This window comes from Erythrolamprus reginae, chromosome 12 (assembly GCF_031021105.1).
Source record: "Erythrolamprus reginae isolate rEryReg1 chromosome 12, rEryReg1.hap1, whole genome shotgun sequence".
Lineage (NCBI taxonomy): Eukaryota > Metazoa > Chordata > Lepidosauria > Squamata > Dipsadidae > Erythrolamprus > Erythrolamprus reginae.
In genome coordinates this window covers 5,353,262-5,370,000 of record NC_091961.1, presented here as the reverse complement: position 1 = coordinate 5,370,000, position 16,739 = coordinate 5,353,262, and the positions used below count along the sequence as shown (strand labels likewise).

The 16,739-nt window shown below is 41.9% G+C and overlaps 1 protein-coding gene across 5 annotated transcripts in view; it reads left to right on the top strand.

The window, feature by feature from the left end:
- SORBS3 (sorbin and SH3 domain containing 3) overlaps positions 1 to 16,739 on the top strand; it is an 86,496-nt gene that overhangs the window by 26,299 nt on the left and 43,458 nt on the right. For 3 of the 5 annotated variants that reach the window (XM_070765385.1, XM_070765384.1, XM_070765383.1), the window contains 6 exons: positions 1,618 to 1,735; positions 3,649 to 3,881; positions 5,074 to 5,137; positions 8,359 to 8,446; positions 12,704 to 12,800; positions 14,922 to 14,984. In XM_070765385.1, coding sequence (XP_070621486.1) covers positions 1,618 to 1,735; positions 3,649 to 3,881; positions 5,074 to 5,137; positions 8,359 to 8,446; positions 12,704 to 12,800; positions 14,922 to 14,984 — 663 coding nt within the window. The remainder of the gene's footprint in view (positions 1 to 1,617; positions 1,736 to 3,648; positions 3,882 to 5,073; positions 5,138 to 8,358; positions 8,447 to 12,703; positions 12,801 to 14,921; positions 14,985 to 16,739) is intronic. The other 2 variants (XM_070765387.1, XM_070765386.1) reach the window with 1 other exon arrangement.

The following is a 16,739-nucleotide window of genomic DNA, read 5'->3' as shown; positions in this document are numbered from 1 at the left end:
ATATGTCAAAGGGTTAAATAAGGTTCAGGAGGGAAGTGTTTTTAATAGGAAAGTGAACCCAAGAACAAGGGGACACAATCTGAAGTTAGTTGGGGGAAAGATCAAAAGCAACGTGAGAAAATATTATTTGACTGAAAGAGTAGTAGATCCTTGGAACAAACTTCCAGCAGACGTGGTTGGTAAATCCACAGTAACTGAATTTTAAACATGCCTGGGATAAACATATATCCATTCTAAGATAAAATACAGGAAATAGTATAAGGGCAGACTGCCGTCAGTCTTCTATGTTTCTATGTTTCTAATCAAACGTACAATAATTACTTTTTCCTAACCACTGGTAGAACATATCCCAACATTTGTAAAAACCAGATTCCTCTTTGTTTTTAATTTTCAACGATAACTTATCCACCTCCGCGCAAGTTGTAATCTTTTCTATAATCTCTTCCAAGGAGAAATGTTCTGACAGTGAGAACAATCAATCAATGAAACAGTTTGCCTTCGGGTGTGGTGGCAGCTTCGTCTGGAGGTTTTCAAGAACAGAGATTGGTTGCTACCGCTATGGTTGAGGATGGTGCACTGGCAGCGTTCTGTGCACTGCGCATGCAGTTTTTGTTCCCTTGCATGCGCACATGCGTGTCCCAGTGTGTCTTTGCTCCTGCGCATGCCCAGGGAGCAAAATCTTGCAAAGAGACATGTGCATATGAAAGATTTCGGCAAATGTTTTTGCTTCTGTGCACGAGGTAGGTAGGTAGGTAGGTAGATAGACAGACAGACAGACAGATAAATAATTAACTAAATAAATATTTGTTTAATGGGAAAAATACAATAAAAATGATATTTTCTTTCTTAAAAAGTTGTGTACTGTTGTGGCCCAGCTCCTGCCCCAAGGACTGTGGATGTGGGGGAGACATCCACATGTTGCAGGCCTGTTTTGCCCCCGGTGGAATCTGATGATGAAGGCTCCTCTGACCAAGAAGACATGAGTGACAGGGAGGAGGAGAGTGTGGCAGACAGTTCAGAAGGAGATCAATTATCTAGCTCCTCCTTGGATTCAGAACAAGAGTTAATGATACAGCCACGCATGCGGAGAGCGATGCATAGGCAACAACAACTGAGAGATTATTATCAAAGAAAATGAGGCCACCTGTGGTTGGCTGGGGCTGTGGTCATTAGTGAGGCTGCTATAAATAGCAGCCTGTGGGTTTGGCCATTGTGCAGGTTTATCTGATTGTTGTGTTTCGTGACTGCTTTACTGACTTTGACCTTTTGTGTGCTGATTTTTCCCCGCTTTGAAACTAAACCAGAGCAAAGTGTGTTTCACTTTGTGAAAGAAGAAGGACTGTGAATTGCCTCACAGCTGCAAGCTAAGTATCACAGAACTGATAAGGGACATGTACAAATTACCAGTTTGGTTGGAGACCAGTGCTCTTTGCTATACTAAAAGAGGGCTTGGTCTAAGTGAATTTTCATTATAAAGAACATTGTTTTGCATTTTCAAACGTGTGTGTGTCTGAAATTTGTACCTGTGCATTTTTGGGGAGGATTCTACCAGAGAGCCTGACAGAACATGTACTAATGAATGATGTCCTTTTATCTGTCCTATATAATTCTGTATAGGTTCCCGTGATTCGCAATTGTGGCTCGAATACCCTCAATTTTGAATTCCACGATACAACTCCCCGCCGAGTGTACAATGGGAGATCCCAGCCATGGAAAACAACTCAGCAGAGTTCAGGTAATACTCCAGCCAAGAATGGGAAGTGATAATAGATTTCCTTGGCAAGCGGCACAGGACACTTTGTAGTCCTCGCTGCCTTATCTTCCTGTTATCCATTGGGGCTTGATCTTTTAAGTTTTCATACAACTGGACCCGCTTCCAAAGCACCGCTAGCTTTCCGTTCCTCCTGCCAAGGGAAGAGCTGAGAGCCTTTGATGGTCCTTTTGGACAGCGGAGCTTTCAAGTAAAAGACGGTGTTTAAATTGAGCAGCGTGTCTAATGCCCAACCCTCCCATTCTCTCGCTATCGTTCTTGCTTCCCTTTTAGGAGTAATTACATGGGATAAAATGTTGATATCGCCAATGCATTCTTGATTTGGACGGAAACAGAGCAAATGCTAACACTAGTAAACATAGAAACATAGGAGATTGACGGCAGAAAAAGACCTCATGGTCCATCTAGTCTGCCCTTATACTATTTCCTGTATTTTATTTTAGGATGGATATTGTGAGCCGCCCCGAGTCTACGGAGAGGGGCAGCATACAAATCTAATAAATAATAATAATAATAATAATAATAATAATAATAATAATAATAATAATAATAATATGTTTATCCCAGGCATGTTTCAATTCAGTTACTGTGGATTTACCAACCACGTCTTCTGGAAGTTTGTTCCAAGCATCTACTACTCCTTCAGTCAAATAATATTTTCTCACGTTGCTTCTGATCTTTCCCCCAATTAACCTCAGATTGTGCCCCTTTGTTCTTGTGCTCACTTTCCTATTAAAAACACTTCTTTTATATTTACTCTGTGAGCCGCTCCAAGTTTTTGGAGAAGGGCAGCATACAAATATAATTAACAACAACAACAACAATAATGTGCAGGGATAGCATTTGATTACTCTAAAGCAGTGATGGTGAAATTATGGCATGGGTGCCATAGCTGGCATATGGAGCCATATCTACTGGCACATGAGACATTGCTGTAGCTCAGCTCCAACGTGCATGTATGTACCGGCCAGCTGATTTTTGGCTCGCACAGAGGCTCTGGGAGGGTGTTTTTGGCTTCCAGAGAACCTTCAGGGAGATGGTGGAGGGCGTTTTTACCTTCCCCGGCTACAGGGAAGCTTTTGGAGCCTGGGAAAGTGAAACATGAGCTTATTGGGCCCACCAGAAGTTGGGAAATAGGCCGTTTCTGGCCTCCAGAGTGCCTCCGGACTTGGGGAAAGCTGTTTTCGCCCTTCCCGGGCATTGAATTATGGGCGTGGGCACTTGCGCATATGCGATAGCGCACGCCCACACTCTTTCAGCACCAGAGTAATAAAAGGTTCGCCATCACTGACCTACAACTTCCCTTCCAATTTGTTAATCTGTAAGTACCACATAATCTGTTTTCCGTGATAATTCAAGTAATTTTAAATTATGTTTAAACCAACCTACATAAAATGGCCAAATAAAGTATTTTTTTTCTAGGAACTTCAGCCATTTGATTAGAAACATAGAAACATAGAAGTCTGACGGCAGAAAAAGACCTCCTGGTCCATCTAGTCTGCCCTTATACTATTTTCTGTATTTTATCTTAGGATGGATATATGTTTATCCCAGGCATGTTTAAATTCAGTTACTGTGGATTTATCTACCACGTCTGCTGGAAGTTTGTTCCAAGGATCTACTACTCTTTCAGTAAAATAATATTTTCTCATGTTGCTTTTGATCTTTCCCCCAACTAACTTCAGATTGTGTCCCCTTGTTCTTGTGTTCACTTTCCTATTAAAAACACTTCCCTCCTGGACCTTATTTAACCCTTTAATATATTTAAATGTTAATTGTTCTAAAGGGAGCATAATTAGAGTCGATGGAGACAAGGATGGGACACAACGTTCAATTAGATCTTCTTCTCATTATGATCTGACTGTATCTCTTGGCAGCAAATAATTGGTACCCAACCTGGCCCGCGAAAGAAATCAGACCCCTGAAAACGGAACCTGCTCATCCTCCTTACTTGCCTGGTTCTGTCAATTACCCGACTGTGAATGGCGTTGCGCAACCCGGTTGGTCAGCCACCTGGACAAAAGATGGCAAGAGGAAGGAGAAGCGTTGGGTGAAGTACGACGGGATCGGGCCAGTGGACGAGTCTGGGATGCCCCTCGCCTCTCGATCGGTGAGTCCTCGGAGGGATTGTAAACAGGATGGAAATGTCTACTTTGCAGTACCTTTCTTCAGTATATGGAGCTCAGGGTTGAACTGTTAATCACATTTAATGAATTCAGAACGGGGTCTATGACAATTCACCATGGCCAACTAGCCACCGGACAATTTGCTGTGGGACAAGCCTTCTCCGTGTCCCGTCGACTAAGCAATGCCATCGGGTGGGATCAAGGGGAAGAGCCTTCTCTGTGGTGGCCCCGGCCCTCTGGAATCAGCTCCCCCCGGAGATTAGAACTGCCCCTACCCTCCTTGCCTTTTGCAAGCTCCTAAAAACCCACCTATGTTGCCAGGCTTGGGGAAGTTGATATTCTCTGTAGCTATTATGATTTATGTATGGTTTGCTTGGGTTGTGTGATTAATTTTTATGATAAGGGTTTTAGTCTGGTTTTTTTTTAATGTTGGATTAGTACATTGTGTATTGTGTTATGAGCCGCCCCAAGACTTCGGAGAGGGGCAGCATACAAATCTAAATATTTATTATTATTATTATTATTATTATTATTATTATTATTATTACACTAATATCAAAGAAATGGTGGGATAAAATCATTAAACAAAGGATGCAAAATTATTTATTAGATTTTTATGCCGCCCCTCTCCGGAGACTCTGAGCAGCTCACAACAAAAACAACAACGTGACAAATCCAATATATTAAAAGACATCTAAAAACCCATTATTAAAACCATGCAACACAATCATACCATACATAAACAATATAAGCCCAGGGGTATTTTAATTTCCCCATGCCTGACGACATTGGTGGGTCTTCAATAGTTTATGAAAGGCAAGGAGGGTGGGGGCAGTTCTGATCTCTGGGGGGGAGTTGATTCCAGAGGGCCGGGGTCGCCACGGAGAAGACTCTTCACCTGGGGACCGCCAGACGACATTGTTTAGTCGACGGGACCTGGAGAAGGCCAACTCTGTGGGATCTTATCGGTCGCTGGGATTTGTGCGGCAGAAGACGGTTCCGAAGGTATTCTGGCCCAATGCCATGTAGGGCTTTATAGGTTATTACCAACACTTTGAATTGTGACCGGAAACAAATCGGCAGCCAGTGCAGTTGCTTAGTCCTTTATGGTCTGTATATTTTTGTTCTATCTTTCCTTTCTCGTTACTGATTTTACTTGTTTGTTTTGTATTGCAGAGTGTAGACAGCCCTAGGGACTGGTACCGTAGCATGTTCCAGCAAATCCACAGTAAACTTCCAGGTATGGGCTTTTAATTCAGCAATAGCAATAGCATTTATACACTGCTTCATAGTGCTTTTACAGCCCTCTCTAAGCGGTTTACAGAAATGAAAATGTCCAAAGATACTTCACCAGAAGAGCCCTTCATCCCTCCACTCGAAACAGAACACCCTATGAGACTAGACTTTCAATCCTGGGCCTAGAAAGTTTAGAACTAAGACGCTTTAAACAAGATCTAAGTATTGCCCACAAGATCATATGCTGCAACGTCCTGCCTGTCGGCGACTACTTCAGCTTCAACCACAACAACACAAGAGCACACAACAGATTTAAACTTAATATTAACCGCTCCAAACCTGACTGTAAAAAATATGACTTCAGTAACCAAGTTGTCGAAGCGTGGAACTCATTACCGGACTCCATAGTGTCATCCCCAAACCCCCAACACTTTACCCTTGGATTATCCACGGTTGACCTATCCAGATTCCTAAGAGGTCAGTAAGGGGCGAGTACAAGTGCACTAGAGTGCTTTCCGTCCCCTGTCCTATTGTTCTCCTATATCTCCTATACCTTTCTTCTATTCCTATATCTCTTCTTCTATTCTTTCATTGATATGTTCTATTCCTATACCTTCTTTTCTATTATTTCTTAGATATATTTTACTATGAGTATCTCCTCTATAACCTTCATCATGTATTTTACTATGTGTATATAGATATACACCCACTAAAACCCTCATTGTGTATTGGACAAAATAAATAAACAAATAAACAAACAAATAAACAAATAAAATAAATCAGCCTCTTGCTCTCAACAGTCTGGGTCCTCATTTGACCCACTTCGGAAGGATGGGAGGCTGAGTCGACTTTGAGCCTGGTGAGAATCGAACTGCTGAACTGCAGCTAGCAGTCAGGCTAATTTAGATCAGGGTATCAACTTCCAGAATAGCCAGCTGGGGAATTCTGGGAGTTTGGGTCCACACATTTGAAAGGTTGAGAAACAGTAATTTAGATTCAAAAACCCTCTCAATCATTTTAGACACTCTTTCCATTTGCAGTTTAAAGCAGCGTAGCAATGCCCCGACAACTTAATAATAACAACAATAATTATAACAACAACAGAGTTGGAAGGGACCTTGGAGGTCTTCTAGTCTAACCTCCTGCTTAGGCAGGAAACCTTACACTACTTCAGACAAATGGTTATCCAGCTTCTTAAAAATTTCCAATGTTGGAGCATTCACAGCTTCTGGAGGCCAGCTGTTCCACTGATTAATTGTTCTGTCAGGAAATTTCTCCTTAGTTCTAAATTACTTCTCTCCTTGTTTAGTTTCCACCCATTGCTTCTTGTTCTACCCTCAGGTGGTTTGGAGAATAGGTTGACTCCTTCTTTGTGGCAACCCCTGAGATATTGGAAGATTGCTATCATGTCTCCCCTGGTACTTGTTTTCTTTTCTTTTTAATAGCTTTTATTTAAATTCTTTAAAAACATAACAAAAAATAAACAAACATACATTTACAAAATACAAAAAGAAAAAGACCCCCCCCCCCCCCGAAACAATCAAATTAGCCATGCCCAGTTCCTGCAATTGTTCTTCATATGTTTTAGCCTCAAGTTCCCTAATCCTGGGTCGAAAAGATCAATAAATCATGTCTCGGGCAGTTATTGCACCTTGGTGGTTGTGATGCACATTTTGAGCGATGGAGCCACAACAGAGGGATGAAAGAACCACATGGGGCTCCAGACTGCCTGTGCTAGACACATCTAATTTGCTCCATCACTCATCATATGATTCAACTTCCAGACACCTTGTCAAGTTTGTTGCTCTTTTCTGCAACTCTTTCATCTATTTCAGGCCAATAAAGCCAATAGGATTTGACAGAGAATCACAACAGATGCAAAAAAAGGACAGGAATCTGCGACATGGACAGCTAATTTGATTATGTCTTTGTTTCCTGAAGATGCATAGAGATATGGATTGCACTTTAACTCAATAGTGCGAAAGTGGCTTTAAAAACCATGACTGGGCATTGAGCTCAAAACATCGAGAAACACTACAATTATTGTGCGTCCTCTAGTGGATAAACATTTCTATTCTGGCCGATCATTGTCTTTCTGGGAGTTTTCCCACGTTATAATCTTATTTTGTCTGGCAAATGAAGATTAGATCCAAACTGAGATGCCCGCTCCTTTCACCACTCTATTTGCGCATTGGAAATGTGTTGTTTCCTGCCATACTGTTCTAGTACAGTAGTATTAGTATTTATTAGATTTGTATGCCGCTCCTCTCCAAAGACTCGGGGCGGCTAACAACAATATAAAAAGAGAATGTAAACAAATCTAATATCTACTTATGAATTCCTGAAAAGTACTGTGGTACCTCTACTTAAGAACGCCTCTACTTAAGAACTTTTCTAGATAAGAACCGGGTGTTCAAGATTTTTTTGCCTTTTCTTAAAAACCATTTTCTACTTAAGAACCCGAGCCCGGGAAAATTTTCCAGAAAATTTGAGAGCGGCACAAAGGCCCGGCCAGTTTCCTGCCATTCCCCCTTTAATCCCAGCCATCTCGGGCTTTTCTGGGCTGCCAGAGGAGCCTTTTGGTGGAGATTAAGTAGGCTTTGGCAGCCCAGAGCAAACAAAGCATTTTCCTTTCTCTGGGCGCTTGGAGAGGGAATAACTATACAATTTATGTATGGTACGTCTGTGTGTATGTCGGGTTTAATAATGGGGTTTTTAAATGTTTTTTTAAATTTATTAGATTTGTTGTGAATTGTTCTATTGTATGTTGTGAGCTGCCCTGAGTCTATGGAGAGGGGCGGCATACAAATCAATCAAACAAACAAACAAATAAATAAACAAACAAACAAACAAACAAACTTCTGTCAGCCTTGCATGAGGGTTGTAGATTTGTCGCCATAATAAATTCCTTCTAGATTCTCAAGGTCATCCTTTGTTCAGTACCTGCCCGGAAGTTGAGGGGAGAAGGAGACTGAACCAATGTGATGAGCTTGTGAGTGTGGGAACGAGGGAATGAACTTTAAACTGGGCGGAGGAACCCACATGACTTCACATTCGAGTTTCTCCCAGATGTGCCCACATGACTCTGCTAATAAATTGGAACGTGGAGGAAGGCTATGCCTCGGACTCTTCATTTAATTTCGGATGCTATTTGGAACGCTGATGCCATGGTTCTATTTGGAAATGATTGCCTGTCGCTCACAGTGACAATTTTGTCTCCTCTAGATGACGACCCTCCGGAGCTCATGAAGAAGAACCAACCTCCGCTGATGACCTCAAGCAGTTACTCCCGCCAAAGGAATGGCATGGATTGGTGAGTAGAAGCAAGGAAGATAGGAGTTGTCCCCTATGAAGGATGGCAACCTACCGTCTCCTACCGCATGAATCCCAGCAACCGGTCAGGTCCCACAGAGTTGGCCTTCTTCAGGTCTCCTCAACCAGACAATGTTGCTTGGCAGGGCCTAGGAGAAGAGCCTTCTTTGTGGGGGCTCCAGCCCTCCGGAATCAGCTCCCCCCGGAGATTCACACTGCCCCCGCCTTCCTCGCCTTCCGTACAATCCCGAAAACCTATCTATGCCACCAGATCCTAGCCTCTGGCCAACGAGTATGATGTATGCTTGTTGTTTGAATGTGAATGAATGATTTTTAATGTTCCTGGGTTTTTAGAATGGGTTTTATTTATTTATTATTTTATTTATTCGGGTTTTTTTAATGCCGTCCTTCTCCTTAGACTCAGGGCAGCTTACAGCCGGGGTGACGCAGCAGGTAGAGTGCTGTATTGCAGGCCACTGAAGCTGACTGTAGATCTGTGGGTCAGCGGTTCAAATCTCATCAGCAGCTCAAGGTTGACTCAGCCTTCCATCCTTCCGAGGTGGGTCAAATGAGGACCCGGATTGTGGGGGCAGTAGGCTGGCTCTGTGAAAAAGTGCTATTGCTAACATGTTGTAAGCCGCCCTGAGTCTAAGGAGAAGGGCGGCATAAAAATTGAATGAATGAATGAATAAATGAATGAATGAATGAATGAATGGCTGGCTGGCTGGCTGGCTGGCTGGCTGGCTGGCTGGCTGGCTGGCTGGCTGGCTGGCTGGCTGGCTGGCTGGCTGGCTGGCTGGCCGGATGGATGGATGGACGAACGAACGAACGAACAAACAAACAAACAAACAAACAAACAAACAAACATATTAGCAATAGCATTTTTTCACAGAGCCAGCATATCACCCCCACAATTCAGGTCATCATTTTACCCATCTCAGAAGGATTAGAATAGTTAGTTATATGTAATTGGATTTTAGTAATTTATATTGTATGCTGGGGTGGGTTTTTTGATATGTTGTGAGCCACCCCGAGTCCTTGGAGAGGAGCGACATACAAATCCAATAAATGAATTTAATGAATGAATGAATGAATGAACGAACAAACGAAGAAACATGCAGAAGGGTGGCAAAGCCATATGAACATCAGAGATAAATATGGGGTTGAATATAAAGATACCAGATTATACGCTTTCCTGGTACAGTATATCTACCTTATGAATCTAAGCTTATTTGCAACTCCACCCTGTTGCATTTATTCAAAAGTGAGGTCCATTTCAATGAGTGGGACCTTAGTAAAAGTGAATTTGAGACCTAAATATTTTAGGGAAGCATGGAGAATTTGGGAAGCATTTGAGGAAATTAAATGAAGTGCCACCCCAAAATATTGGAGGCATCGTTGTTCCCAAATTCTGTGTCATTAGACCAGTGTTTCCCAACCTTGGCAACTTGAAGATATTTGGACTTCAACTCCCATGCTGGCTGGGGAATTCTGGCTGTTGAAGTCCAAATATCTTCAAGTTGTCAAGGTTGGGAAACACTGCTCTAATGACACAGAATTAGTCCTTTCGTGTCTAAAATCAGTGATTGGAATAATTCATCGTGCCTATTCCAGTTCCTAGCTGTGACACTAGAGGGAGATATGAGATTTTAACATGAAACGGGTTGTGTAAAATGTACACATGGCACCCTTGCAATTATCTCAATGATTTATCTCTCAGCTGAATATGTGCACCACTTTGCTCTGTGTTTGAAGTGTTATCAGGTGACAATGGGAGGTCCTTGTGCGGTAGTTGCAGCTTTGCCATTTCACAACATACAACATCGACCATAATCTACCATTTACCAGGGCGTGTGGGTGTTTTGATACTCCCAGAGGATACGTAGAGAGGGAACATAGCCATAAAGGCACAAAAATGGCCTCTTAAACTGTTGCGACAATCCTTTTTTTCCCAATTAAATATGGACCAGCATAGTGTAGGTGCTGCCAAAAAAGCCAACACAGTTCTAGGTGCTGCCAAAAAAGCCAACACAGTTCTAGGCTGCATTAACAGAGGGATAGAATCAAGATCATGTGAAATGTTAATACCACTATATAAAGCCTTGGTAAGGCCACACTTGGAATACAGTGTTTCCTCGATTTCCGCGGGGGATGTGTTCCGAGACTGCTCGCAAAAGTCGAATTTCCGGGAAGTAGAGATGCGGAAGTAAATACACCATTTTTGGCTATGGACAGTATCACAAGCCTTCCCTTAACACTTTAAACCCCTAAATTACCATTTCCCATTCCCTTAACAACCATTTACTCACCATTATTACTGGTACTCACCATTGAATAAGACACTTAGTGATCCTGATATTTATAAACATAATTATTTATTAATAATAATTATTTTTGTTGTTATTTATTTGCAAAAATTATTAGTTTTGCAATGACATATGATGTCATTGGGTGGGAAAAAACGTGGTATAGGAAAAAAACCGCGAAGTATTTTTTTAATTAATATTTTTTGAAAAACCGTGGTATAGGCTATTCGCGAAGTTCGAACCCGCGAAAATCGAGGGAACACTGTACTGCATTCAGTTTTGGTCGCCACAATGTAAAAAGGATGTTAAGATTCTAGAAAAAGTGCAGACAAGAGCGACAAAAACGATTAGGGGACTTGGAGGCTAAAACATACGAAGAACAGTTGCAGGAACTGGGCATGGCTAGTTTCATGAAAAGAAGGACCAGGAGAGACATGATAGCAGTCTTCCAATATCTCAAGGCCTGCCACAAAGAAGAAGGAGTCAACCTATTCTCCAAAGCACCTGAGGATAGAACAAGAAGCAATGGGTAGAAATTAATCAGGGAGAGAAGGAACCTAGAACTAAGGAGAAATTTCTTGTCTGTTAGCACAATTAATCAGTGGAACAGTGTGCCACCAGAAGTTGTGAATGCTACAACACTGGAAGTTTTTAAGATGATGTTGGATAACCATTTGTGTGAAGCGGTGTAGAGTTTCCTACCTAGGCAGGGGGTTGGATTAGAAGACCTCCAAGGTCCCTTCACACTCTGTTATTCCATTCCATTCTATTCTATTCTATTCTCATGCACTTCTCTTCTCTTCTCTTCTCTTCTACTCTATTCTACTTACTTCTACTCTACTGTTGTTCTCATTCTGTTCTCATTCTGTTCTCGTTCTGTTCTGTTCTACTCTACTCTACCCCACTCTACTCTTGTTCTCGTTCTATTCTACTCTACTCTACTCTACACCACTCTACTCTACTCTTGTTCTCGTTCTGTTCTACTCTACTCTACTCTACACCACTCTACTCTACTCTAGTTCTCGTTCTGTTCTATTCTACTCTACTCTACTCCACTCTACTCTTGTTCTCGTTCTGTTCTACTCTACTCTACTCTACTCTACACCACTCTACTCTACTCTTGTTCTCGTTCTGTTCTATTCTATTCTACTCTACTCTACACTACTCTACTCTACTCTACTCTTGTTCTTGTTCTCGTTCTGTTCTATTCTACTCTACTCTACACTACACTACTCTACTCTACTCTACTCTTGTTCTCGTTCTATTCTACTCTACTCTACACCACTCTACTCTACTCTTGTTCTCATTCTATTCTACTCTACTCTACTCTACACCACTCTACTCTACTCTTGTTCTCGTTCTGTTCTATTCTATTCTACTCTACTCTACACTACTCTACTCTACTCTACTCTTGTTCTCGTTCTGTTCTATTCTACTCTACTCTACACTACACTACTCTACTCTACTCTACTCTTGTTCTCGTTCTGTTCTATTCTACCCTACTCTACTCTTCTTCTTGTTCTATTCCATTCTATTCTTTTTCTCTTTTTTTGAAAAATACTTTATTATTTATTTACATTAAAAAAGGGTATAAACAATACAACAGTACAACATTTACAGAGTGCGTAAAATTACATAATTATTTGTGCATAGGAATCCATAGAGAAAAAAAAGGAAAAAAGACAGGAGGGATAACAACATACATATATACGTTCAAGACAAAATAAAGCATTGTGCTTTATACATGAGTTATTTTGGTATCAGAACTTGGTATTTACACCTGCTAGATTGCAGGCTAATTATTTTATGCAGCATATTCTCTTCTTTCATGCTGGGAACAGTCCCTGTTAAAGTGGACCTTTGCAGATGCAAGGCAGGAAGTCATTGGGGCCAAACGGGAGGCAAAGCACATCATGCACAGCCCCTGAGGTTCTCCCGTCTTTCTTTTGCAGGAGAAATTGGGAAACTGCAGATGCCGCCAGCAACGAGCCCAGGAGCATTTTTGATTACGAACCCGGAAGGTCGTCCATCCTCGATAACCCTACTTTGGTATGCAGACCCCTAGCTTAATTCATGGCAGAGGGTTCTATCAATCATCAGGAGGGTCACCTAATACTTGAATTAGATCTTGTGAACAGCTACAAAAAGATATGGATAAAATTGAATGGGTCCAAAGCCGGGCTACAAAAATGGTGGAAGGTCTTAAGCATAAAACGTATCAGGAAAAGACTTCATGAACTCAATCTGTCTAGTCTGGAGGACAGGAGGGAAAAGGGGACATGATCGAAACATTTAAATATGTGAAAGGGTTAAATAAGGTTCAGGAGGGAAGTGTTTTTAATAGGAAAATGAACCCAAGAACAAGGGGACACAATCTGAGGTTAGTTGGGGGAAAGATCAAAAGCAACATGAGAAAATATTATTTGACTGAAAGAGTAGTAGATCCTTGGAACAAACTTCCAGCAGGCGTGGTTGGTAAATCCACAGTCACTGAATGTAAACATGCCTGAGATAAACATAGATCCATCCTAAGATAAAATACAGGAAATAGTAAAAGGACAGACTAGATGGACCAGGAGGTCTTTTTCTGCCGTCAATTTTCTAGGTTTCTATGTGTATCAGTGGAAGTACAGTGGAATATTGCACCAATGGTCTTGCGCATCTTTCTGGCAAGAGAATTTCATTGACCTCAAGAAGCATTAAAGGATGCCACCACGTACTCACAAGCTTCTGAGCTCAAACTGAATATAAGGGAAAAACAGATGTCGAACCATAATGGTAACACCCAATGGAGTGAGACGCCCCATCCTGTTTTACATCCTCCTAATTCAAGGCCAACAACCATTGTCCCACATGATTAATCATCATCACATTAGAAAAAGAAAAGATGTTGAGACTTTTGGGTGGGGGGAGTGCAAAGAAGCACAACTAAGATGATTCAAGGCCTGGAGAGAAAAACATATGAAGAACGGTTGTAGGAATTGGTGTTTGGCCACTCTAGAGAAAAGAAGAACTAAGGGGAGCATGATAGCAGTATTCCAGTGCAGTGATGCCTCTACTTACGAACTTAATTCGTTCCGTGACCAGGTTCTTAAGTAGAAAAGTTTGTAAGAAGAAGCAATTTTTCCCATAGGAATCAATGTAAAAGCAAATAATCCGTGCGATTGGGGAAACCACAGGGAGGGTGGAGGCCCTGTTTCCTCCCAGGAGATTCCTAGAGAGGCCCCACGGAGGCTTCTCCCCACCTTTTCCGGCCGTTTCATCCCAGGAGATTCCTAGAGAGGCCCCACAGAGGCTTCTCCCTGCCTTTTCTAGCCCTGTTTCCTCCCAGGAGATTCCTAGAGAGGCCCCACGGAGGCTTCTCCTCGCCTTTTCCGGCCCTGTTTCCTCCCAGGAGCTTCCTAGAGAGGCCCCACAGAGGATTCTCCCCACCTTTTCCAGTTACAGTTTCAGAGGCTCGGGTTTGTAAGTGGAAAATGGTTCTTGAGAAGAGGCAAAAAAATCTTGAACGCCCGGTTCTTATCTAGAAAAGTTTGTAAGCAGAGGCGTTCTTAGGGAGAGGTACCACTGTATTTGAGAGGTCAACTTAGCAATAGCATTATAGTAATACCATTTAGATTTATGTACCACTTCCCAGTGCTTTACAGCCCTCTCTAAGCGGTTTACAGAGAGTCAGCCTATTGCCCCCAACAATCTGGGTCCTCATTTTACCGACGTTGCAAGGATGGAAAGCTGAGTCTACCTTGGGCCTACTGAGATTCGATCTGGTGATCAGCAGAAGTAGCTTGCAGTATTGTACTCTAACCACTGCGCCACCATGGCTCTAACTTCTCCAAAGCACCAAAGAGTAGGACAAGAAGCAATTGGATGAAACTAATCAAGGGGAGGAGCAACCTGGAACTAAGGAGAAACTTCCCAACAGTGAGAAAAATTAACCAGTGGAACGGCTTGCCACCAGAAATCACGGGTGCTTCATCACTGGAGGTTTTTGTTTTTTTTAAAGAAGAGACTGGACAATCACTTTGCCTGAAACGGTTATAGGGTCTCCTGCTTGAGCAGGGGGTCAGACTAGAAGACCTCCAAGCTTCCTTCCACCTCTATGCTCCCAAATTTGAATCGTCTCTAACTAACGACATTCTTTTCATTGAAGTTTTAATTTGCCCACTGCAGGCCCGGAAGCCCTTCGCGCCATCTTCGGCACGATGCCCATCACCACCCTCTCTGCCAATCGAGGTGAGTTCTTTCTGAAAAGCAAGGGAAATCCTCATTTAGCCTCTGGCAATGTGAAATCGGACGCAGCCAAGCATATGGTATCCACTTCCTCGGGCAAAAAAAAAAAGCACCAACCCAGGTTTGGGAGACTAACGTAGCCAGCGAGAAATGGGATGGTTCTCCCACGACGCCTGGAGTGCAGCTGTGTTTACTGGCTTCCATGGAGCAGGATTCTTTGTTATTTCCTCTCCCCTCCTCCTCCTCCTCCTCCTCAGCCTTGAAGATTGTGCTACACACTGTAAATTGGCTGCCAAGAACCTCAGACAAGAATGCACCAGGTCAGGGTTTAGGGCGAATGAGATACAGTGATGTCTATGATTCTAAAAAACATCGAAGAGTTAAGATTGTGTATCTACTTCTTTTTTAAAAAAACAACAACTGTCTCTGCCTGTACAGTTCCCTTTTTTTCCATTCTTAATTATGATGAACGTTCACTTTCAGATCTACTAGGATAGATATATACTGCTCAAAGAAATAAATAAAGGGAGCACTTAAACAACACAATAGAACTCCAAGTAAATCAAACTTCTGTGAAATCAAACTGTCCACTTAGGAAGCAACACGGTTTGATAAATCAATTTTGCACACGCTGTTGTGCACATTCAATTTTGTACAGAACAAAGTATTCAACGAGAATATTTCATTCATTCAGATCTAGGGTGTGTTCTGTGTTCCGTTTATTTTTTTGAGCAGTGTTACTGCTCAAAAAAAATAAAAGGAACACTTAAACAACAGAACATAACTCCAAGTAAATCAAACTTCTGTGAAATAAAACTGTCCACTTAGGAAGCAACACTGATTGACAGTCAATTTCATTTTGCTGTCAGCACATTAAACTTTGTACAAAACATATTCAATGAGAATATTTCATTCATTCAGATCTAGGATGTGTTATTTGAGTGTTCCCTTTATTTTTTTTTGAGCAGTGTATATACAGTATATTTAAAAAGGAAGATTTTGAAAAGTGAAATATTCCTTGTGATAGTGCACTATCCCTGAACTAGGTATGACAGCACCCTGCAGCATTGAAACATTTATAATTTCAGTTTCTGAAATTATCATCTTCACTGTACAGTAATCTTAGTTTTCAGTGTCAACACAAAGAGTTCCCTTCTTTAGCCCAGCCGCTCCGTTTTTCTAACTCCTGACTGCAATGGAATGAATAACAGATGCTGGATGTGATATTTGGTGCCTCCACAAATGACTTCCAGTAGGGTAGTCATAGTCTTCTGATGCAAGGGGAAAAAAGAAGACCATGAAAGGGTGGTTATAAATTAAAATGCTTCCAGAGGATTTAGGTTCCAGCCAATACAGATTCCACAGTAATGAATATTTTTATAGACACATCAAATTATCCCATTCTTTCCAGGGTTGGTTTGAAAATATTCGACGCCTCCCACATCAGGGTGGATGCTCTTCCTTCCTTCCTTCCTTCCTTCCTTCATTCATTCATTCATTCTTTCATTCATTCATTTCTTCCTTCCTTCTGTCCTTCCTCCCTCCCTCCCACCTTCCTTCCCCCTTCCCTCTTTTCTTCTTTCCTTCCTTCTTTTTCTTCCTTCCTTCCTTCTTCCTCCCTCCTTCTTTCTTTCTTTCCTTCCTTCTTTCCTTCCTTCCTTCTTTCCTTCCTTCTTTTTCTTCCTTCCTTCTTCCTCCCTCCTTCTTTCTTTCCTTCTTTCTTTCTTTCCTTCCTTCTTTCCTTCCTTCTTTCCTTCC